We start from the raw sequence: 25,018 nt of genomic DNA on the forward strand, positions 1-25,018 counted from the left end.
GCGGTATCCCTCCTCTGATGTTTCCCGGTCGCCGTCTTCCGTGAACGGAAGACGGCGACCGGGAAACATCAGAGGAGGGATACCGCACCACCGCACACCGCGAGTGAGAAAACGTACCCGTTTTTTCGTAGGTACCTTACACACACTTGAGGCTGCGTGTGGTGGTGTGTGTGTGTGTGTGTGGTGGTGTGTGTGGTGGTGTGTGTGTGTGTTGGTGGTGATTTGGTGGTGGTGGTGTGTGTGTGTTGGCGGTGTGTCTGTGTGTTGGCGGTGTGTCTGTGTGTGTGTGGTGGTTTCTGTGGTGTGTGTGGTGGTGGTGGTGTGTGTGTGGTGGTGGTGTGTGTGTGTGTGGTGGTGGTGGTGGTGTGTGTGTGGTGATGGTGGTATGTGTGTTAGTGGTGGTGGTATGTGTGTTAGTGGTGGTGGTATGTGTGTTAGTGGTGGTGGTGTGTGTGGTAGTGGTGTGTGTGGTAGTGGTGGTGGTGTGTGTGGTAGTTGTGGTGGTGTGTGTGGTGGTGTGTGGTGGTGTGTGTGTGTGTGTGTGGTGGTGTGTGTGGTGGTAATGTGTGTGGTGGTGATGCTGTGTGTGTGTGTGGTGTGTGATGTGTGGTGTGTGTGGTGGTGGTGGTGGTGGTGTGTGTGTGGTGGTGTGTGTTGGTGGTGGTGTGTGTGTGGTGGTGGTGGTGTGTGTGTGGTGGTGTGTGTTGGTGGTGGTGTGTGTGTTGGTGGTGTGTGTGTTGGTGGTGGTGGTGTGTGTGTGTGTGGTAGTGGTGGAGTGTGTGTGTGGTAGTGGTGGAGTGTGTGTGGTAGTGGTGGAGTGTGTGTGGTAGTGGTGGAGTGTGTGTGGTGGTGGTGGAGTGTGTGTGTGGTGGTGGTGGAGTGTGTGTGGTGGTGGTGGTGGAGTGTGTGTGGTGGTGGAGTGTGAGGTGGTGGTGGAGTGTGTGTTGGTGGTGGTGTGTGTGGTGGTGGTGGTGTGTGTGGTGGTGGTGGTGGTGTGTGTGGTGGTGGTGTGTGTGGTGGTGTGTGTGGTGGTGGTGGTGGTGTGTGTGGTGGTGGTGGTGTGTGTGGTGGTGGTGGTGGGGTGTGTGTTGGTGGTGGTGGTGGTGGTGGTGTGTGTGTTGGTGGTGGTGTGTGTGTTGGCGGTGTGTGTGTGTTGGTGGTGTGTGTGTTGGTGGTGGTGGTGTGTGTGGTAGTGGTGGAGTGTGTGTGGTAGTGGTGGAGTGTGTGTGGTAGTGATGGAGTGTGTGTGGTGGTGGTGGAGTGTGTGTGGTGGTGGTGGAGTGTGTGTGGTAGTGGTGGAGTGTGTGTGGTGGTGGTGGAGTGTGTGGTGGTGGTGGTGGAGTGTGTGTGGTGGTGGAGTGTGAGGTGGTGGTGGAGTGTGTGTTGGTGGTTGTGTGTGTGTTGGTGGTGGTGGTGGTGGTGTGTGTTGGTGGTGTGTGTGTTGGTGGTGGTGGTGTGTGTTGGTGGTGGTGGTGTGTGTTGGTGGTGTGTGTTGGTGGTGGTGGTGTGTGTGGTGTTGGTGGTGGTGGTGGTGTGTGTTGGTGGTTGGGTGTGTGTTGGTGGTGGTGGTGTGTGTTGGTGGTGTGTGTTGGTCGTGGTGGTGTGTGTTGGTGGTGTGTGTTGGTGGTGTGTGTTGGTGGTGTGTGGTGGTGGTGGTGTGTGTGTTGGTGGTGGTGTGTGTTGGTGGTGGTGTGTGTTGGTGGTGGTGTGTGTTGGTGGTGGAGTGTGTTGGTGGTGGAGTGTGTGTGTGTGGTGGTGGAGTGTGTGTGTGGTGGTGGAGTGTGTGTGGTGGTGGAGTGTGTGTGTGGTGGTGGAGTGTGTGTGTGTGTGTGGTGTGTGTGGTGGTGTGTGTGTGGTGGTCTGTTGGAGGTGTTTTGTTGGTGTGTGTGGTGGTGGCTACGAAAATCTGAGGCTCTGAGGCTCTCTGAGGAAGGTTCTATGGGGTGAGGCTGCTCTGATTGGCTATTGCAGGAATTTGGTCTCTTTTACAAAAAGAGGTGGATAAGCTACAAAATGAGATGAGGCCTAGGCCTATTTTTTCACTTTGTGCTTACTACTATGATATTTTTTTTTTTATTTACCTTTTATTTACCGAGGCTCCCATTCTGACGACGTCGAATGATACAAAGCATGGGAATCTATGAAAGTTACCAATACTGGGGAACCAAAGTTACAGGTAATTAACTTGTTTTCTTCGTCTTGTGCTCGGGCCAGGTTCGGCTGGTGCAGAGTGGGCTAGATTCGCGGTATCCAACCGGAGCCAGAAGCTGCAGTTTGAACAAATCTGGTGTTCACGGGAGAAGCAGTCTTGGAAGTGAAGGTAGGCAGGTCCTCCTGGGTTTTCCAGGTTACTGGCTGCAGGACACACCAGGATTTTGCAGGAGCAGGTTCGATGGGAGACAGGCCGATAGGGCTGGAGCCAAGCCAGTGGGTGTCGTCCTCTTGTTAGCTGGCTGCACGGCTGTTCAGTCCTTCTTCTTGTTGTCAGGCTGGACCTGAGGAAGCAAGGTTCGGGGTGCCCCCTAAATACTAGATTTTGGGGCGTTACAGGTAGTTAAGGGCAGGGACCAATTGGTCCCTTCCCTTGGGTGGGTACAGCCCCTATCGTGCCACCCTCCTGTGGGAGGGGGGCGGAACCTGTCCCTTGTTGGCTAGGTCCCCCATCTCCAAGATGGCAGCGACTCAGAGTTGCGCTTCACCTCGCCTCCCCCACTGGAGGGGCAGAGGTGGAGTTGGCAGAGGTGGTCACACCTCTTCCCCTCATTTGTTTTTCCCATTGGCTCTCCTGCCCAAAGTGGGGGGGTAGAACCAGTGGGGGCCAGTTGCTGAAAGCAGGAAATGGTCTGGGGAGGCTCACAAAGGCGGCATGCCTTTGAAGCTTCCACTTCGTGAATCCTGCCCATCCTTGGTGAGGAGGCTTGGCACCTCGTCCCAGTATGTGCATTGTTACAGGCCCCCAAGAGCAGCAGGCTTTCGACCCAGGGGCACAGAAACATGTCTGTTTGTGGCAGCTTAAGCAGCCACTCAGTCAGGTCACTAGAAGTTGGTAGAGTTTCAGGGGGCATCTCTAAGATGCCCTCTGTTATACATTTTACATTAAATCCAACACTTGCATCAGTGTGGGTTTAATGTGATGAGAAGTTTGATACCAAACTTCTCAGTCTTCAGTGTATCCATTATGGTGTGTGCAGCCTGCAGTGTGGTACCGATGGTATGCAGGATGATATCGATCCGAGAAGCGATTTGTATTTGCGAACTGACAGCAACTTCCGTGTCTGTAGGAGGCGAGCTGAGAGAATTAGTTTGGTCTGGCGCTCTTCCGAAGGAAAAGCCAGGCAGCACTCCGTGTCTAGGCTCGCACCCAAAAACTTTGCTGTCTTGGAGGGGCGCAAAATCGATTTTTCCTTGTTGAGCCGAAGGCCCAGCTGCTCGAACAGTTGACTGCAGCTCGTGACTGCCCTGGATGGAACGAAGGAGCCTTTACCAGCCAATCGTCCAGATATGGGAAGACTTCGAAAGACTGCCTCCTGAGAAAAGCTGCCACAGGAGCCAGTACCTTTGTAAAGATCCGCGGAGCGGACCGGAGACCAAAAGGCAGTACTCTGAATTGAAAATGGCTCTTGCCTACTGTAAATCGAAGATATTGCCTGTGAGCTGGATGAATGGGCACATGGAAGTAAGCATCCTCCAAATCTAGGGTTGCCATGTAGTCCCCTGGATTGAGAAGGTGGAGGATGTCCTGAAGAGTTACCATCCTGAAGGACAACTTGATGAGATAAGTGTTGAGCTGTCGTAGATCTAAGATCGGACGCCACTTGTCCTTCGTCTTCCAAACCAGGAATAACCTGGAATAGAACCCTTTCCCCTTTTGGGAGAGAGGTACAGGCTCTATTGCCCCCTTGGTGAAGAGTTGGTGGGCCTCGAGACGAAGGAGTTTTAGATGTTTTGGTGTAATGGCGTCTGGAGCGCTCGTTGGAGGAAGATCTTGGAACTCCAACGTGTGTCCTTCCTTGATGAGGTTCAGGACCCACTGGTCTGTTATGGCCATCCAGTTGTTGAGGCAATGGGCAATCCTGCCCCCACTGGTGTTAACGAGGGTACAGGAACAGTAGAAGAGCCACTTGGCCGCTAATGTCTCTTGGTATTATCTCTCCTCTGCTGCCCCTGTCGTCCTTTCGGCGGCTGGCCAGAGAAAGACCCCCTCTGTGAATACTGGGGTTTATATGACTGGCCAGGTTGGGAGTTGGAAGAGTAGCGGTGCTGATTGCCGCCTCTGTAGGATGAGATTCCTCTTCCTCCTCTAAAGGGCACCTTGCGGTATTGTAAAGTTCCCAAGGACTTGGCCGTATCTGTATCTTTCTTTATGCCTTGTAGGGCGTCATCCACGTGTTAGCCAAATAACATCTCTCCATCATAAGGCAGATCTAGAATTTTATTTTGTACCTCCTGTGGAAACCACGTGGCTCGCAACCAAACCTGGCGTCTTAAAACTGCGGAGCCGGCTAGCGCTCGGAAGGCCGTAGTTGCTATATCCATAGCGCAGTTGATTACCTCAGAAGAGGCTCGCTCCCCTTCCATTAAGATCTTCCTGACCTCGTCCTTAGACCCATCCTGAAGTTCTTCCACAAACGGGGAGAGGTAACACCACATCTGGCGATCATATCTCCCCAGAATCGCCAAAGCATTAGCTGCCCTAACGAGGAGGCTGACCATTGTGGAGAATCTTTTTCCAACATTGTCCAGACGCCTCCCCTCTTCATCCGGTGGCGTCGTTAGCGGCGTGGATGGGTTCTTAGATTTACTCTGTGCGGCCTGGGAGATAACCGTATCCGGTTTTGGTTGACCTAGAAGACATGCCGGGCTGCCTTCCGGCGCCTTATATTTGTTCTCCAATCTGGGAAGTACTGGGAGGACCGTGGCTGGATTTTGCATAGCTTTTAAGCCTTCTTACCAAACATGTTCAATGATTGGGATTGAACGTACTGACTTCCGGAATGATTCTTTGAAGTCATACAAAAAACATTCAGATTGAACTGTGGTGACTGGAAGACCAAATCTCTTGGATGCTCGTTCCATTAAGTTGTGATAACCTCAAATATCTGCTGGAGGAGAGATTGCAGTATCAGGCCCTGTAACGTCTGGATCTCGAAGGCCATCCTGATTCCAGTCCATATTCTGATCTTGGTCAGGGTCCACTTGCTGATCTACATCTGATGAGGCATTATCATCATCCGTATCATCCCGAATGGCAACCACCTCTTGTGGATGTTCTACGGGCTCTGGGCCATGCCCTCTTGAAGGCAAAGAGTGTTCTGCCAGTGGTTGAGATAACTGAGGCGGAGGTGAAAGAGGACTTACTTCTTGAACCTCTTGGGGAGCAGGAAACCGCCTCCGATAGTCTTGCAACATCAATTGTAGATCAGAGATGAGAGCGGATGGCATCGCTACCATACCCTGCTGGGACTGACATGGAGGTTTCGGCGAATGAACCTGCATGGGAGGCCTCTCCTGCTGGTCATAATAGTCTTCCGGAACATAGTGTTGTTGCTCCATTTCACCTTCTTCCGAACTGACCTCCTGTAATTTGACTTGTAAGTCAGATGGGCTATAAGCTGGCGGCCCATAATTGCTATCAGTCTCCTCTTCAGAGTCCTCATCCAGCAATAAGGTAGGAGGCAACTGCGTAACTCGCCGTGGAGATGTCATTTCCGGTGTTCTGTCTTTTTCTGTGAGAAATTGCATGTTTCCCAGTCGTCGAACGGAATCGTCGTCGACGGTTGAATCTTCAAAGACTGTTTCGTCGACTGAAGCGCCGATGAAGAAACTGTGCTCGTTGTCGAAGGCTGAATCGTCGATGGGGAGATGGTCATAGTCGACGAAGGCTGGATCGTCGACAGAACAGTCGACCATCTCGTGGTCAGAATCATGGTCACCGGCGTCGACGTGGTCGTCGTCGACGTTGTCCTCGTCGTCATCGACGCGACTCTCGTCGTCATAGTCGTCGACGTAGAAAAAGTCATTTTCGACGACGAACAGGCATCAGGCGTCTTAAACATCATCAACGGCGTAGATGCCGTCGTCGTAGCCATCGCCGACAAGCCCGTCGACTAGGCCAATTTTAGAGACAAGTCTTTCTTGACAGGAATCGTCGACGTACCTGTAGTTTTTGCCGTCGACGAACGCGGTTTCTTGTCTGAAACAATCTCCTGAGGCGCAGTAGAAGGCTTTTTCACCCCTCTTTCCAGAGGGTGGTGAAGTCACAGGGACGATCTTTTTAGCCTTTATTGAAGGTTGCGACTCCTCAGGCTGTCTCTGCCTCTCCTTTTCACCGCGGTGAGGAGATTTTAGGGAAGCAGGCCTATCAGAGGTCCCAGGCAAGGCCTTGACATGGGGCTCATCAGATGTAGTAGGGGGAGACCTACCCCTCTTCTTCGATTTTCTTGATGACATCATCAAAGAGGATCCCTCACTGTCTGAAGACAGAACTTCCTTGCGGTCCTTAATTTTTTTTAGCCAAGTCAGGAGGCGTCCTTCTCTGTCCCTCAAGGTCTTGGTGGAGAAAGTTCTGCAAATCTTGCAGTCAGTGGCCTTATGATCCGGATATAAGCAGTATATGCAGTCTTCATGTTTGTCTTCAACAAACAACCTCTTTTTGGAGCAAGTAGCACAGGCTCTAAAAAGTGCCTTCTTCTCTTTGTCAGACATGACTAAAAACGGGCAAAAAGTTGTAGAAAAATACTTAGAAGTGAAGAAAATTGAGCAGAGCTCAATGGAGACTCCCTTGCACAACGTGCAGTAGAAAATCTGAGGCTCTCTCAGGAAGGTTCTATGGGGTGAGGCTGCTCTGACTGGCTACTGCAGGAATTTAGTCTCTTTTACAAAAAGAGGTGGATAAGCTACAAAATGAGATGAGGCCTAGGCCTATGTTTTCACTTTGTTCTTACTACTATGATATTTTTTATTTTATTTACCGAGGCTCCCATTCCGACGACGGGAAATGATACAAAGCATGGGAATCTATTAAAGTTCCAAAAACACAACAAGGAGGTCCCCCTGGCAATCCCGACCTGCAATCTGGCGACCCCATACCTGCCTCAAGCCTCCAGAAGACGCCTGCAGCCTAAATCCAGAAGGACCTACCTGACCGCGACCCTGAGCTGGTAATAAGATCCGACCTCAAAAGGCACCCCTGCACCAGACGCCCCACAGCCTTGTGTGCCCAAACCAACGGTGCCTAACCAACCCTTAAATTCCCAACTTGCCTCTCAAAGTGGTGGTCACACCTAGAAGTCCTCGTCTCCCTGCCTGCAGTGCTTTTGCAAACCGGAGGTTCTCCATTAAACACATCAGGGCACCAGACCTCAAAACAGCACCCTGCACCCGGCCGCCCTAGTCCAGCTGAGGGTGCAACTTTGGTGCTGATTTGGTTCCCTATTTGCCCTGACCTAAACCCTTGGAGCTTTGCTCCCACAGCTTTGTAGCCTACTTGCCAGCAGCCATCAACCGGATATCCCCTATCCTCCATAGGATAACATTGGGCCCCAACACTCTGCACCCAGCCGCCCTAGTGCCGCTGAGGGTAAAACAAAAGTGCATCACTGACCCTGCCCCCCACCCCCATGAGTCTAACCCAGAACCTTAACTCCCACAGTCAATTGCTTACCTACAAACCGATAACCTGTTTTTCCTCCATGAGATAACATTGACAATTTTCTTTCAAAAAGTTTCGAAGTGTGGAGTTTTGAAATCTAAAAATATTCTTTATAAATCGTACAAATAACCAAAACGTATTTACTTACCTGTTTGCAGGAAATGTCCCAGTGTTGAATCCAGGTATCCAGCACGGAGTTAGAAAAGTAAAGTAAAAAGTAACTTGCGTGTAATTTACTGAAAAAGCCTATTCATTTCAATGTACTGTATTTGCTAAGTAATGCAACCTGCTGCATCCCCTGTAAATCAAACAAAGTACATGTTCTATTGCATTTTCAAACTGTTCTATATCCAGTAACCTATTACTGAAAAGTATTTTATGCTTACCTGTGCCAGGCTTGCTTGATTCTAAAAATAAAACAGTATGTATTTTTATAAAAAAACAATTGGCCTAGAGTTCAGTTCTCAAGTGTGTGAATTCATGTACTGACTGAGTGTGTATAACAAATGTTTACACTGTCCTCTGGTACTGCCTTACTGCTCGACCAAGCTACCACTTTTGAGAGTAAGGTCAGGACTTTCACCTCTGTTACACCTCTGGGGTTGGTGGTCTCTATACACACTGTACCTTACTTTGGTCCAGTATATATAGAGCCACTTTCTCACAGTCCTGAGGTAGTAGTACTGAGGTTTACCATTGGTAAAACGTATGTCGGGTTCGGCATTCTCCGGGTGGATTGTACCAACATTGGGGTTGTTGTTTCACTCGTCCACGTTTTGGGTGCTCTGTTTGGCCTCTCCCTAAAAAATTAGGGTTCCTATTTGATATGCTAGGGCCTTCTCTTGAATCCGAATTCTCTGAAGAATCGACTGATGTGTCGGAGAACCCTACTAGATTATTGCTTCTGTTGAAGTAACATCACAGTCTGTTCTGGGGATTTGTGTATGTCCTATTAGTGTAAAAGACATTTTTTAAGTAGGGGTAAGTGCATTCAACAAAATAGGTTTTAATGTCCTTCTTGAACTTAAGTGAGTTTTTATTTTGTTCTAGTCTATGGAAATCGTCAACTGTTTTCTGAACTTGGTCAAGTAGTTTCTTTCCTTCAGTGACTGAACTAGATTCTTTAATCTGTTTCTCAATATCAGTGATCTCTTCTTGAAGTTTTTTCAGTGTTTCTGTAGCTGTATCAATACCCAAAACTTTCCCATGGATCATTTGGGATATAATGAATAGGCTCCCCTAGAGGTTCATTATCCCCTTTGTCACCAGTGGTATTATCATCGTCTGGAGGAGATTCTGTTGGTCCTGGAGATGGAATAGGAGAAATGAATTGTGGAGGAGATGTAGAAGGAACCCTTAAAGGGGAAGCAGCAATGTTTTTTTCTTAGAAGGAACTGGAGGTGGTGTAGGTTTGCCCACTTTCCTTTTGTTCGAGGGACTAATCCTAAAATGACCTGTTTCTGGGTCTATTTCCAGAGTTTTTTGTGTAGGATTGGGTCTAAAAAGCTCCTCTTCTGAAGTATGGTGTTTTGGTGCCGATTATTTCGGGTCCGAATGCATGTGTGTTGGTTTATGCTCCTTTGGTTTGGAATCAGGAGTTTTGTGGATTCCGAAGGTTTTGTTGGAGTCTTTGGAACCGGTTGCTTGGTCGGCTCCGAAGATTTTTCCGGATCTGAGGTGTGTGTGCTAGATGTTTTTGGAACCAGTTGTTTTTTCGGTTGCAATGGTTTTTGGGGATCCGAAAGTTGATTAGTGGGTTTCGGAACCGATGACTTCCTTGGTTCCGAGGATTTTTTCAGATCTGAAGGTTCAGTGTGTATTGGTTTCGGTGGCGAATGCGCCGATGTGGAACCAGGCTTCGGCGCGGACGGAATATTCCCATAGGCCAGTATCCTGTGGCCTATCCTCATCCCTTAGGTGATAGTGATGGTGGTGAATTTGTGGGTGTGATGAATAAGTTTGGATCAGTGGGCGAAGGAGGTGGAATGCAAGGTGGAGAAGGGTTTCCCTTCTTCAGACATTTTTGCATGTATATGTCCAGTGTCCGGATTTATTACCAGCTTTCTGTTTCGGATCCGAAGGTGGAACGTCAGACCAAGGTTCTTTTGGTGAAGTCTTTGTTCCTTTGGTTGCCGTTTTCGGCTGTACTCTTCAATAACGATGGAATGGTTACCACTGCATGCTTCGGTTTCTATGCTGAATGTTTCGGGTGGGTACCAGAATGGGGTCGACTAGAGTCCGAGCTGGAAGGCTTTTCCTTGTGCTTCGGCTCAGAGGGCGGGCGGCCGAAACTTTCTCGCTGCCGACGTTGGCCCAAAGGCAGAGGAAGGACTGGAGCCTTTTTGGTCTTGTGTTGCTGGGGCAAGGGGGTTTCTGTACTCACGGTACGCTGACCCGGTGTAACTTGCTCCTCTTCTTCCATGTCGGAGTCAGCCTTAGATCCAGAGATATGTGCTTCTTCTTCGGCTCCTTGAGAGTGTAGTTCTTCTCTGCCAGAATCTTCGCCGAAGAGTTCCGGTGCGGAGCTGCATTGATGTTGCATTTCATGACGTCGTGCCAGATGGTCACAGAACATCTTCTATGATTGAAACGATCAGCACGAGTCGCAGTCTTTTTCGTCGTGTTCTGGGGATAGGCAGAGGTTGCACCCTTCGTGCTAGTCGGTGCGCCAGAATTTAGCGCGACATCCGGGACAGAGCTTGAATGGAGTCAGCTCCATCGATTGCTAGCAAGCCCGTTGCAGGTAGGCCAGACCGCCCTCCGCGAGATTTCCGCTCGAAGGTATATGCGGAGAATGGGAAACGTGATCGAGAAACAATACCGTAGAGGGTTGTGGATTGGGCGTCAAAGGGCACCTGAGAAACGGTGCAAAACCGGAGCGCAGCAATTCACATCTGAACCTGATGGTGGAAAAAAACAATCCAACAATGGAGTCGATGCCTATGCGCACTATCACCAAAAGGTGGAGTCGCCTACCTTGTGACTGGAAAAGACTTCTTCGAAGAAAAACAAAGTGCAAACATCCGGACCCAACACTAGGTGGCAGGCTATGCAAAGCATGTGATCTACAGCTCACATGCCTTGAACATTAAGTTTCTCATCTTCGTCAGTTCACACAATTTTGCCAAAAACCAACACTGCTAATCTTAGGATTATGAAGTAGTTTTACGATCTTATTCTTGACTGAAACTTATATTCCATTAAAAAAGAGGCATAAGATCTTACAAAAGCAAAATATATAAAGAATTAGAAAAAAAAACTTGAAATATAACCACTCCAGTTGATAGCAGTTAGTACAAGCACATGGATTCTCAGAACAAGGAGAGGGTTAAGAGGAACAAATGTCTAGTGTGGCTGTAGTCCATGGAGACAATCATGTGAAAATCAGGCAGAAGACCACTTGGCTACTTAGGATATGTAACTTAGTTATTTTTTAGTGATGCTGGGGAACTTTTTCTCTCGAAAGGGTTAGCCCATAGTGGCACTCTAAACATGTAAGACAGCTTTTGAGAACAGGCCGCTATTCACAGATTCTGTTTTCGGCTGAGAGCTTTTGGGAGGTAGAAGGCAGATGAATAAAAAAGTAGGGAAGCTTGCATTCTTTGCGGCTCTGCTAAAGCTTCTTTTTATCTGGAACAATAAGAAAGGGTTGATGGTCTTAAACTGAAAGCCCCCACGTGCATGTGTAGTCTCTGCATTGTGTAAATACCTTCAATATTTTTTTTATATAAAAACACTGCTTTTCTAAATGTATGTTTTAAAGAATTCTCATAGACCTCTGGACCTATGTGAATTTCCCAACTGTTATTCATTACTGTGAAGGTACCAAAATGGACACAATTGGAATAAAGCAAAAAGAACCTTATATTTTCACCCCTAATGCCTTGAATTCCTTTAATGATAAAATACTGACATTAAGTTTTAATGCACATTATTTGATCTCTCCTGCTTCAATATAGTGCTTTAGGCACTCTGAAACCTAAGTATTTCCACCAGTAACTTAAAGAACAAGTTACTTACCTTCGGTAACGATATATCTGTAAGAAACATTAGTTAGTGTTAGATTCCTTACCTTAGAATATCCCCAGGCGTCAGTCTGGATCCGGAAACTTTTGCGTAGCAGTACCCCTGCGCGTCGGTAGGAGTCGTCTGCAGGCGTCCCCTGCGGCTCCGCGTCCGTCGTCGGCGTCGTGATGACGTCGCTGGAGTACATAGACGCCGCCTCCGCGCGCTGACGTCAGTTCTTTGCACACAGCTTTTCCGCGCCAGGAGACGCAGAGCCATGAGAGAACCAACACTGGTGCCATGTACAAACTAGGGCCCTGAAAGGGATGACCTTAACCCTAGGTATCAGTTCGCAGAACGGGGAGGATGGGTGGGTTCGGTAAGGAATCTAACACTAACTAATGTTTCTTACAGATATATCGTTACCGAAGGTAAGTAACTTGTTCATCTGAAAGAAACACGTTAGTGTTAGATTCCTTACCTTAGAATACATACCTCAGCAATACCAACCCCGGTGGTGGGTCTGCGAACCAATACAAAACTACACCAGAAAGTCCTGGAGGACAGAACGGCCAAAGAAGCCATCCCTCCGGACTTGACTGTCCAGGCAGTAGTGCCTCGCAAAGGTGTGCAGCGAGGCCCACGTAGCCGCTTGGCAAATGTCCTGCAAGGGGACTCCCCGGCCCAGGGCAGTAGTAGCCGCCGTGGCCCGAGTGGAATGGGCCCTCAGCCCAACAGGAGGCTCCTTCCGAGCCAAAGAGTAGCACGCTTTGATGCAGAGGACGACCCATCGAGAGATGGTTCGCTTACAAACCGCCCGTCCCTTCTTCGCACCCACGTAGCCAACAAACAGTTGGTCATCCACCCGGAACTGGCGTGTGCGATCCATGTAGAATGAAAGCGCACGTTTTGGGTCCAGACGGTGGAGCCGCTCTTCATCCTTTGAAGGATGCGGAGGCGGGAAGAAGGAAGGGAGGGTGATGGACTGCCCGATGTGAAAGGCCGAAACAACCTTGGGCAGGAAAGAAGGTCTAGTCCTCAGAACCACCTTGTCAGGATGAATGGACAGGAAAGGAGGTTGGACAGAAAGAGCCTGGAGCTCACTCACTCTCCTGGCAGAGGTGATGGCAACCAGGAAAGCCGTCTTTAAAGTCAGGAGACGGAGAGGACAAGAATGAAGGGGCTCAAAGGGAGCACACATCAGGAAGGTCAGAACCAGGTTCAAATCCCACTGAGGCATCACAAACGGAACAGGTGGAAACATGTGAGTGATGCCTTTTAAGAACCGAGTCACAATCGGGGATTTGAACAAAGAAGGCTGATCAGGAAGCCTCAAAAAGGCTGAAAGGGCAGAAAGGTAGCCCTTGATAGTGCCCAGAGCAGAGCCCTGCTGGGCAAGAGAAAGAAGAAACAGAAGAACCTCCGAAAGAGGGGCAGAGAGAGGATCCACAGCCTTTGCTGTGCACCATGCCACAAATCTGTTCCACCGACAGGCGTATACCGACTTAGTGGAGGGACGCCTGGCTGCCAGAATAACATCACAGACTTCAGGAGGCAAGTCAAATGGCCTCAACTGCCGCCGCTCAATCTCCAAGCATGGAGGTGGAGACTGGACAGGTTCGGGTGGAGGACCGTCCCCTGCTGCTGCGACAGAAGGTCCTCCTGAAGAGGCAGGCGGATCGGGGGACCGACTGACATGCTGAGTAGCTCGGGATACCAGTACCTTCGAGCCCAGTCCAGAGCCACAAGGATAACTTGGGCCCGGTCGCGCCTGATCTTCTTCAGCACTCTGGGCAGAAGTGGTATAGGCGGAAAGGCGTATAACAGACCGCAACTCCACTCGCGCCGAAAGGCGTCGCCGTGCGAGTGCCGACTTGGAAACTCCAACGCGCAGAACTGATGACATTGCGCGTTCTCTTCTGTGGCGAATAGATCTAACCAAGGCTCTCCCCATTGCCGAAAGATGCCTTGCGCCACGTCCGAGTTCAGACGCCATTCGTGATCCATCGAGCACCGACGGCTGAGTTCGTCCGCCCTGGCGTTCAGAGAACCTGCCAGGTGTTGAACCGTCAGAGTCACGCCCTGACGTTCCAGCCATTGCCAGAGGCGCAGAGCCTCCTGGCAAAGGGTCCACGACCCCACTCCGCCCTGTTTGTTGCAGTACCACATGGCGGTGGTGTTGTCGGTGAACACCTGCACTACACTCCCGTTGACAAAGGGGAGGAATGCCTTCAGTGCCAGACGAATCGCCCGCAGCTCCAACAGATTGATATGGAGCCGGGACTCCGCCGGAGACCAGATGCCTCTGATCTCTGCCTCTCCCAAGTGGCCACCCCAGCCCAGGAGGGACGCGTCCGTCACGACAACGTGCTCCGGTTGGGGAAGGGAGAGGGACTTGCCCCTGACCCAATCGCAGTCCGTAAGCCACCACTGCAGTTGTCTCGCAGTGCCCTCCGAGATCAAGACGTGGTCGGACAAGTTGCCCTGATGCTGGGCCCACTGAAACTTCAGGTCCCACTGCAGAGCCCGCATCCGCCACCTGGCGTGATGCACCAGAAGGATGCAGGAAGCCATCAGTCCCAGCAGCCGCAGCGTCAACCTGACCGAGACTCGGGATAGCGGCTGAAAGATGGGAATCAAAGCCTGAATATCCCGAACCCGCCGTTCCGGAGGATAAACCCGAAACTGCGCCGAGTCCAGAACCGCTCCGATGAAAAGGAGCTTTTGAGAGGGACACAGGTGTGATTTCGGCACGTTGATGGAGAACCCCAGGTCGTGCAAGAGGTCTGCCGTCATCTGAAGGTGGTGGACGACTGTCTGGGGCGAGCCCGCCTTCAACAACCAGTCGTCTAGGTAGGGGAAGACTGAAACCCCTAACCTGCGCAGATGGGCTGCGACCACCGCCATCACCTTTGTGAACACCCGTGGGGCGCTGGTAAGGCCGAAGGGGAGCACGATAAACTGAAAGTGCTCCTGGCCTACCGTGAACCGCAGGTAACGCCGGTGGGCCGGCAGGACGGGGATGTGAAAATAGGCGTCCTGCAAGTCCAACGCTACCATCCAGTCTTGCGGGTCTAGAGCAGCCAAGACCTGAGCTAACGTCAACATCTTGAACTTCTCCTTCCGGAGGAAGCCGTTGACGTTCCTTAGATCCAAGATAGGACGTAGGCCCCCCTTGTCCTTCTTGGGCACCAGAAAGTAGTGGGAATAACAACCACGCCCTACTTCTGGCCCAGGAACGCGCTCGATGGCCCCCTTGGCCAAGAGGGCCGTAACTTCCTCCTGCAGAAGTGTCAAGTGGTCCCCCGACACACGGTGGTTCTGCGGTGGCATGGCTGGAGGAGAGGTCACGAAGGGGAGGGAGTAGCCCCTTCGGACAATTTGCAGCACCCACCTGTCCGAAGTGATTGTGCGCCAGTGAGCGTGGTGATGGCGAACCCTGCCACCCACTGGCGTCACATGGGGCCGAAAGCACGGACTAGGAGGATTTTGGGGTAGATGCTGCGGGGGAGGGTGTGGTCTGACCCCGCCGTTGTCCCCGACCGCCACCACGGCGGTTTCCACGGCCGCCACCGCGTTGAAAGGATTGTTGCGGCGCGTGGCTGGCAGCACGTGTGGGGGCGCCCCTTCCTTGGCCACGAAAGGGGCGAAAAGAACCCGGTTGCTGACGCTGGATCGAGAGACCCAAGGACTTGGCCGTGACCCTGGAGCCCTTGAAGCGTTCCAGCGCGTGGTCCGCTTTGTCACCAAACAGGTGACAGCCATCAAACGGCATGTCCATCAGTGTATTCTGGACATCAGCCGAAAAATTGGCGGATCTCAGCCAGGCGTGGCGACGAATCGCCACCGTCGTAGACATAGCTCTGCCCAGCGAGTCGGTCGTATCAAGACCACACCGAATTGAATATTTCGCTGCATCTCGGCCCTCAGCCACAGCCTGACCGAGTTTTGCCCGCACCTCCATGGGGCATTCTGGCAGCAGCTCCGCGACCGTATCCCACACAGAGTGGGTGTAGCGGCCCAAGAGGCAGGCGGTGTTGCAAGACCGCAGGCCCAAACTAATGGACGAGAAGACCTTTTTGCCAAACTGGTCATACCTCTTGGATTCCCGGTCGGGCGGGGCCGACGGGAATGCGGACTGGGAGGTCGAGGCCTGGATCACCAGACTCTCAGGAGTGGGGTGGGTAGACAGGTACTTTGGGTCGTCCGGACAAGGACGGTGGCGCCTGGCCACGTTCCGATCAACAGGCGCACCTGAAGCGGGCCTGGACCACGTGCCCAACAGAACGTCAGACAAGGCTTCATTAAACGGCAGCAGTGGCTCCAGTGGGCATGACTGCGGTTTGAAGACCTCGGTGAGGATGTTAGGCCTCACGGCCGCGACGGGGAGCTCAAGGTTTAAGGCCTTGGCAGCCCTCATCAGCACCACAGAATAGGCAGCTCCCTCCACCGATGCCACGGAAGGAGGAGAGATCAAACCAGGGTTAGGAGAGTCGACCAAACCACTGGCATCCCCCAAGTCACCTGTCCAGTCCGGGTCATACTGGCACTCGCGAGCCAGAGGGTCCTCGGACCCCTCCCAACCTTCACCGTACTCCTCATCCTCTCCGTATTCGGAGTCAATGATGAAGACCGGCTCCTCGGGGTTCATGGGCCCCATCGGCGCCCGTCCGGCGTTGCGTCCGGCGTCGGAGAAGGGAAGGGGACGGCGCCGCCCGGAGCCGGCGCCGGAACCCCACCGCCGGCCGGAACCGGCAGTGGAGAACGGCGCCGCGCGGGGGCGGCGTCGGGGGTAACCCCGATGGCAACGGCGCCGGGGAGGCCGGAAGACCAGCCGGCGCCGATCCCGAAGGCCCCTGCGGCGCCGGGGTCGGAGCCGTCGGCGGCGCCGGGGCCGGAGCACCCGACGGCGCCGAGGCAGGGACACCCGAACCGCCAGGGCCCCCAGACGGCAGCACTGGGCCCGAAGGCACCGTAGGCCCCGTCGGAGAAGCGAGCGCCCTCAAGGCCATGAGGAACGCCTCGATCTCCTCAGGCGTCGCGCCATGCCCAGGGACCGGAGGGTATGAGGCAGGCCGCGCCGGCGACTCTCGCGGAGCCGCGGGTTGGGGTCACCCGAGCCCCCGGCCGCATCGCGCGAGCGTCGGGGGGAGTCGGGGGTACGATGACGACGCCCCGACTTCTTGTGCTTCCTACCTGACGAGCCTGACGAGTGGTGTCGACTTCCGGAGCGCCCGGCGCGGCTCCGCGACCGCTCCCTCGAACGCTCTCTCGACCTCCGGCCGGACCGGGACCGCTCCCGGTCCCGACGTGGGGCCGACACCCGGAGCTCCAGTAGCTTGCGGGACCGCTCCCGCCTAGCCTTGTTGGTAAGGGCCCGGCAGTCGACGCAGGAGTCCACGTCGTGGTCGGGGCCCAGACACCGGAGGCAGAGGCGGTGATGGTCTGTGACCGACATCGTGCGCTCACAGTCATCGCAATTCTTAAACCCAGGCATCCTATCAGGCACAATAGAGAAAAAACAATCGAAAAACTTGGTCAAAGACCGGAGTACTGCTCTTCAGATCTGCGTCCACTGGCGCGGAAAAAAGAAGAACTGACGTCAGCGCGCGGAGGCGGCGTCTATGTACTCCAGCGACGTCATCACGGCGCACGACGCCGACGACGGACGCGGAGCCGCAGGGGACGCCTGCAGACGACGCCTACCGACGCGCAGGGGTACTGCTACGCAAAAGTTTCCGGATCCAGACTGACGCCTGGGGATATTCTAAGGTAAGGAATCTAACACTAACGTGTTTCTTTCAGATTTCTTGGGTTTCCTGACCTCGCTAGGAGACAAATCTCATTGGGTCGCCAGCAGAGCTCACACGTATGCAAAACTTCATGTTTGACCATAAGATAAACCTCTGCAAAGCACTTCCACAAATGGTAAAGAAGAATTTACTAAAGTAATAAAGAAAATGTGACCCAAAAGAACCCCAGTTGGTGGAGAAGGATGAGACTTACTTTGTATGTTGGGCTGGTCTCCTGGAACGTCAGGAGTTGGCGTTTTGATTATCACACCAGTTTCCTCTGAAAGAAAGAAAAGATTCAACTAAATTTGCACACATTGAACGTCATATGATTACTCCAAGACACAAACCTCACTAATAAATCTTTTTGTGATAAATCCTTAGCCCACTTAATTTTAGTACAACTCCCCTTGCAACAAACTTCCTGTCTGATCCCTTGGAACCTCAAAATAACACTGGTGTTTACTCCTTTAACCAAAGTAAAAGAGAGCATTACCATGGGCACTGCATTTGCCTCTAGGGAGGGGTAGTAGAAGAACTAATAGGCCCCCACTTCACTGCCCATGTTCAATGATCATTGACTACTACAGCTTCGCTTTAGCCAAGTAAGATTTAGCAGAATAAAAGATGCCCAAAGTAAATGGAATGTCTGTGTAAACACAAGCTTAATTTCTAATTACAAAAACTATACCCTGGACCACCGATTAAAACTTAATTCTTGGAAATTAAGCATCTGAACAATCGGATTACTGAGTAACTTTGCAGTGAATCTCCTAATTTGAAGGTCATACTAGGAAAGATTTCCTTAGTCCCAGGGGGAATCTTACTTAGTGCAACTCCTTGGAGAAAAGAAAAATGGACAAGGGTTTCTCACTCTTTTTTATGATGTGTGGCTCTTCTAGATGCAGAGTGTTCTATGGTAGACAACATTTGGCAGAGCTCCTCATCTTCAATGGCTATATGTTTATAAGTGATTTTTTACCCTGGCCACCAAAAACAGTAGGCACACAGCTGTTTGTGTTTTATAATAAAAGGTTATTTGTTATATGCAATAGGCCCTTAAACCTTGTATATCAATGACAAACAATTATAGGAATCAAAATATAGAATAAAAAGTACACTAGGGAAACATAAAGCACTTTACATCACACAACCATAATTTCTGTACTGAAATAGTCTAGAACCTGCCTTATGTCGACATACATTTTAATATCAACCTCATGGTTACAGGGTTAGCCAAGTGATGACCAAGTCACTTACCTTTGCCAACGCCCTTTCTGGTATATAGTCTAACTGCAAATTCTTCACCTAGTAAATTTCTTAGGCACCAGACTGGATCTAGAAAATTTTCATAGCAACTCCTTCAAACGCAAGTAGTCTTGTGGTTTTGCATCAGGTTCGTCCCGCCCCACCAAGGATGTGAAGTCAGGGTTACTATATCTGTGTCACATCTGCGCACTGATGTCCGTTCTGCTAATATACAGACTTGCAATTTTGGGATCTTATTAATTGGCTGTATGAGACCATTCCACAGATCGGGGAGGAAGGTGGGTTGGTAAGGTATCTGGGGTTAGATAGAGTCTCTACCAGAAATAGCATAACATGTTCTTCTGATAGAGATGGCCAACCACAGATTTCTCACATTTTGAATAGATACCAAGTACCTCCCCAGCTGGTGAGTCTGTGGAATAACTCAGACCAGGAAATCCTGCAGGACAGATCAGGTGAAGTACCTGTCCCACCAGACTTGGTTGTTCAGCCAATAGCCTTTGTAAACATTTGGAGGGACACCCAAGTAAATGCTGGCAGATGTCCAAGACTGGCGCCATGTGCAAACGCAGCGGCAGCATCCTACCCACAGAGATCAGTTGTGGAGTGTCTCAGGGCTCCTCGCTGAGCCCCACTCTTTAACTTCGACATGGCCCGCTTGCAGCCATCATCAGGACCCATGGACTCAACATAGTCTCCTACACCGACGCCCAATTGATCCTCTCCCTCACCAACGAACCCACATTAGCCAAGACCAACATCCACGACGGGATGAAGGCTGTTGCCACCTGGATGAAGCACAGCTGCTCAAGCTTAACCAAAGTCTTCATCCTGGGCTCCATGCTCTCCACCTGTGACAACACCTTGTGGCCTGCAGATTTTGGATCCCCTAGACCACTCACGAAACCTCGGCATCATCCTGGATTTCTCACTCATGAACTGCCAGAGCAACACCATCTCATCAGCCTGCTTACAGATGCTACGCCTGCTCCAAAAGACCTTTATGTGGATCCCCCACAGAGTCCAGAAAGATGGTCACCTACGCTCTAATCAGCAGCAGACTACCACGGCAATGCTCTCTACGTCAGCATAATATTCTCTGCCGCAGCCACATCAATGGCCACCTGAGAGACCTCCACTGGCTCCCAGTCAACAAAAGTATCACTTTCAAGCTCTTAACGCACACCTACAAAGCCCTACACGACTCGGGACCCAAGTACCACATCCATTGCCTCGCATTCCACACACCCACCAGAGACCACTGCTCTGCTTAACTGGCCCTGGCCACCGTCCCAAGTATCCACAAGATCGTGGCCAGAGCAAGATCCTTCTCCTACCTTACAGCAAAAACATGGAACACCTCAGGTAATCACCATCACTGCCTCAATTAAGGAAGGACCTCAAGACCTGGTTCTTCGACTGACCCACAGTGCCTTTGACGGATCAGCAACCCCCCCAGCGCCTTGAGACCCTTACGTGCGAGTGGTCAGGTTTTATAAGTCACTTGATGAACAATAGTTACTTACCTGTAATCTGTGGTTCTCCAGTATTGGTATCTTTCATAGATTCACATGCCTGAATCATTCCCCGTCGTCGGAGTGGAAGTCCCACGGTATATAAAAAAGCAATAATATGCCTGTAATCACTAAAAACCTTGGTAATAACCAACCAGGAAGTAAAGTAGCCCTCAGCTACAGGAGCAAAAGTTCCCACACTCATGACTATCCTAGTCATTATGTATAGACCAAACTGCAGCCAATCAGGCGGCAGCACCCACCAGAATGTTCTCCCCAGAGGCTCAGGCTCTCAGATTTTCTCGCACAGGAGTGAAACCAACATAATTGCCTAAGGGAGCCTCTGAGGGGAGGTGGGCGGGTTTGCATGTGAATCTTTGAAAGACACCAATACTGGAGAACCACAGATTACAGGTAAGTAACTATTGTTCTTCTCCAGTATTTGGGGTGTCTTTCATAGATTCACATGCCTGAATCAGAATAGATAGCAGTACACATAACCTAATGCTCATAGACGCTAATAGTATCATAGTATACATGCATAATGATAAAATGCAAAAGACATGGTAAAGCGTCTAAAAAGAGCATAGAGGAGGCGGGAGAACAGAGGCTCACCTTATTGGAAAAGATTGTGAAGAACTGCTCTTCCCACCGAAGCATCTGCATCACTTGCTGAGGCCAGACAGTAGTGCCCCGTAAACATGTGCCTGCTGGACCACGTTGCCGCTCTGCAGATTTGTAGAAGAGGCACCCCAGCGAACAGAGCAGTGGAAGAGGAAACTGCCCATGTAGAATGCGCTCTTGGTAAGGCCTGTAAGGGTCTTCCTGCCCGTTGATGACAGAGTCCAATTGTTGACGAGACCCATCTAGCGATAGTCTGTTTGGACACTGCACAGCCTTGGCGCAGTCTGCCATAGGCCACAAACAACTGATCTGTCTTGCGCAAAGCTGATGTTCTTGAAAGGTAAAACATGAGGCATCTCCTGATGTCCAAAGAGTATAAAGCTCGCTCAGCCGGTGTTTGTGGATTTGGAAAAAAATGTCTTGAGGATTACCGGCTCATTTAAATGAAAGTCAGATGGGACTTTGGGCATGTACCTTGGATTGGTACGCAGTACCACCGAATCAGAGGTAAATTGTAAAAAGGGCGGTTTAGACGTGAATGCTTGAATGTCACTGACCCTTCTGGTAGATGTTAAAGCCAATAACAAGGAGACTTTCCAAGTGATAAACTTAAGGTCAACCTTATGTATCGGCTCAAAGGGGTGACGCATGAGCTGGGCTAGCACCACATTCAAATGCCAAGCAGGAGGCGGTCGTCGAATAGGAGGAAACATACGAAATAGACCCTTGAAAAATTGCTGGATTATTCTTGAAGAAAACAGAGAGTTGAAGGACTGAGTTTTGGAACCCAGCGGCGTCAGGGAGAACGCCCGATGCCTTCGAGTTCCCCTGTCTTGGCAAACAGAGACACAGGATACTTCTTGATGACGTCAAAGACAAAAGTTTATTGGCTGCAACCAGGAACAGAGATCTACGAAGCACACACGGGTGGTTCGCTAGAGACTGCACAAATTCAATGAGCGGAGCATGGTCGTTTATGCCAAAAATCAAGCCTCAGGCAACATTCCAAATTAGCATTGGGTTCATACAAACTGACCAATGACAGTGTCACAATTCAAAAGTAGCGTATGACGACAATCCCACTTTCCGTTGTCCAGCCCACCAGAAAAGACCAAGCAAATTCCAGATTTCCTGTTCGATCAGGCCGGACAAACCCATCATAAAACCCTCAACCCAAATCAGTGATTATGTCGTAAAGGAAGGAACAGAAACAGATTGGAAGTGAGATGGAAAGGTGGGAGCAGTGTACCATAAACTCGGCCTGCCCTACTCTTTGATCTTTATCAGACCAGCTGCTTTGCAAGGAACTGGCTCAGCGAGGTCAGCCTCGGGCAAGGAGTTAGTTCGGCCAGGTTATTCAGAAGTCAGCTAAGGCATACGTGTCTCTAGGACTCGTTAGGCCGCAGTCTTCGGCCTATGTGAGGGCAACCATACAAAATGGCTGCCGTACACAAGATGGAACCCGAAGGTTCGAACTAAATCCTTAAATACAGAGTGTTCTCATTGATCGATTCATGCGAAAACACTCAGACACACTACACTCGTCATTTGCGGTCTGCTGACACCAACATCGTCTATTTCCGACGACCTTTATTGAACGGGTTCGGAACCATCGAACCTCACTCACGAACCACGGAACTACAGTCCCTCCTTTTGCCCTTGCATAGGCAACAGACCCAAACCCGTGTCAATCTGAATCCGGATCTATATTCATCAGATCATCGATATGTTGCTGTAGCATCATCCTATTCCTTAGTACCTCTCTCTGGACAGGTCTCCTTGCACACAAAGTAGCACAGAGGCCACAAATAGCAGGAGCACACTGTACACAGAGACAGAACAGAAAAAGGATAGCTAAGACCATCCCAATGACCATCAAAATCTTCCAACCCCAAGTGGATATCAATCCCCATAACCTACCCATCAACGACCAATCTCCTTTGTCCAAATGGACAGAATCGGAGATCTTATGTAGCTTGGAAATGGCCTGGAAAACTGACGGAGCGTTGTCTGGAATGAAAACGCAGCAGCTCGATTAAATCAGTTTACAAACTCCACCTCGATCTGCTAGTATAACATCAAGGGCAACTCTATTTTGGAGTGTCATAAGTCTATCCGACTGGAGCTCAGCAGTCAAGTTACTAAGGGCACCGGCAGTTTCGACTATGGTGGACTCAACCACTCTCGTCAACTGGCGAATATTCCTGCTGTTAGCCATCGGTCCCCAGAACGGCAGAAAACCCTTAAAGAAATCTCCCAACTCTTGCCCTGCAGTGTCTTCTTGACTAAAGACACCTCTAGCAACTCTCGTCTTATGGTAAAATCTGCCACAGCTGTAAAAGTGGGAGGCAACAAGAAAGAAACAAAACATGTGCCCGAAAAATCAGGGGGCAACCATTTATATGCCGTGTAATAGCAAACAAAGTAGGTACCCTTAGCAGCTAAAAATGCCGGGGAAGACTGGGACGTAAATACATAGGTGTCAGTACAAACGCTCTTCCCTAACTGAGCTCTCTGATTCTTGCCATTACTCTGCAGACAATAGCGACCCTGATGGGGCACTATTCAAATCGGTGGAGAACTCTTCGCTCGCTGGTTGACACTCAGACCAACTCCATATCTAGTAATATTCCAACCACTATAGGGTTGCTTCTCATCTATCGGAATAGTTTCAACGGCATTAGTCCCTTTCACCATGTCGACTATGCCTCTAGCAACCACACTATTCTTTGGGTTGTCTTTCGGTGAACGTTGAGGATACACACTATGGGCATAAATAAACATTGTTCTGTAAGCCCAAATCAAACCATTTAAACTAAAGGGCAAAACTAAGTATGGAATACCCTTATCAGTCGTATGGGGCATTAGACCACAAGTCCAACAGTTTGTCGTAATTATCACTAACTGGTGTTGGTGCAAAAGTTGAATAAAGGAATTATTGGCAAATTCCAATCGTCTAACTACCTCATGTTCAGGCAAAGGATGAAAAGAATGAGAAGAAATAGTAGGTGGAGGTGTAGGTTGCACAGTGGGATTAAACGTTACTTTAAAAGAGAATGTCACATAACCAATTATGAATGTCATCAAGCCCAATAGTAGAAATAAACACTGTATTAGAAAACGTTTCTTCGATATGAGTTTACATATCTTCTTTCTAAAAATCATTGTTCGTGCAGGTCTCTCCAACTCCAAGAAATCCATCCTAAACTAAATATGCTGCTCGCGATGGTAATCAATCAATCAATCAAAGCATTTATATAGCGCACTACTCACTCAGAGGGTCTCAAGGCGCTCGGGGAGGGGGAACCGCTACTGCTCGAACAGCCAGGTCTTGAGCTGCTTCCTGAAGGCGAGTTGGTCCTGGGTCAGGCGGAGGTGGGTCGGGAGGGAGTTCCATGTCTTGGCGGCGAGGTAGGAGAAGGACCGTCCCCCTGTGGTGGCTCTTCGGATGCGGGGGACGGCGGCGAGGACGTGGCCGGTCGATCGAAGCTGGCGTTTGGGAGCGTAGAAGTTGAGGCGGCTGTTGAGGTATCCTGGTCCTTGGTTGTGTAGGGCTTTGTGAGCGTGGGTGAGGAGACGGAAGGTGATTCTCTTGTTGACCGGGAGCCAGTGCAGGTCTCTCAGGTGTACGGAGATGTGGCTGCGACAGGGATGTCTAGGATGAGTCGTGCTGAGGCGTTCTGGATCCGTTGAAGTCTCTTCTGGAGTTTGGCGGTGGTTCCTGCGTAGAGGGAGTTGCCGTAGTCCAGACAGCTGGTGACGAGGGCCTGGGTGACCGTCTTCCTGGTCTTGGTGGGGATCCACCGGAAGATCTTGCGTAGCATGCGCAGGATGTTGAAGCACGACGAGGAGACAGCGTTGACTTGTCTGGTCATGGAGAGGGAGGAGTCCAGGATGAAGCCTAGGTTGCGTGGTTGGTCTGTTGGTTTGGGTGCGCTGCCTAGGGCGGGGGGCCACCAGGAGTCATCCCAGGCGGAGGGTGAGGATCCCAGGATGAGGACTTCCGTCTTGTCCGAGTTCAGTTTCAGGCGACTGTTCTTCATCCATTCGGCTACCTCTTTCATCCCTTCGTGAAGGTTGGCTCTGGCGGTGGCGGGGTCGTTGGTGAGGGAGAGGATCAGCTGGGTGTCGTCGGCGTAGGAGATGATGTTGAGGTTGTGCTG

At 50.7% G+C, this 25,018-nt stretch overlaps 1 protein-coding gene across 1 annotated transcript in view; it reads right to left on the reverse strand.

The window, feature by feature from the left end:
• TRMT1L (tRNA methyltransferase 1L) overlaps positions 1-25,018 on the reverse strand; it is a 540,757-nt gene that overhangs the window by 59,649 nt on the left and 456,090 nt on the right. Inside the window, exon 16 of the mRNA XM_086957219.1 lies at positions 17,663-17,728. Coding sequence (XP_086813345.1) covers positions 17,663-17,728 — 66 coding nt within the window. The remainder of the gene's footprint in view (positions 1-17,662; positions 17,729-25,018) is intronic.

The sequence above is a fragment of the Lissotriton vulgaris genome, chromosome 1_1 (assembly GCF_964263255.1).
Source record: "Lissotriton vulgaris chromosome 1_1, aLisVul1.2, whole genome shotgun sequence".
NCBI lineage: Eukaryota > Metazoa > Chordata > Amphibia > Caudata > Salamandridae > Lissotriton > Lissotriton vulgaris.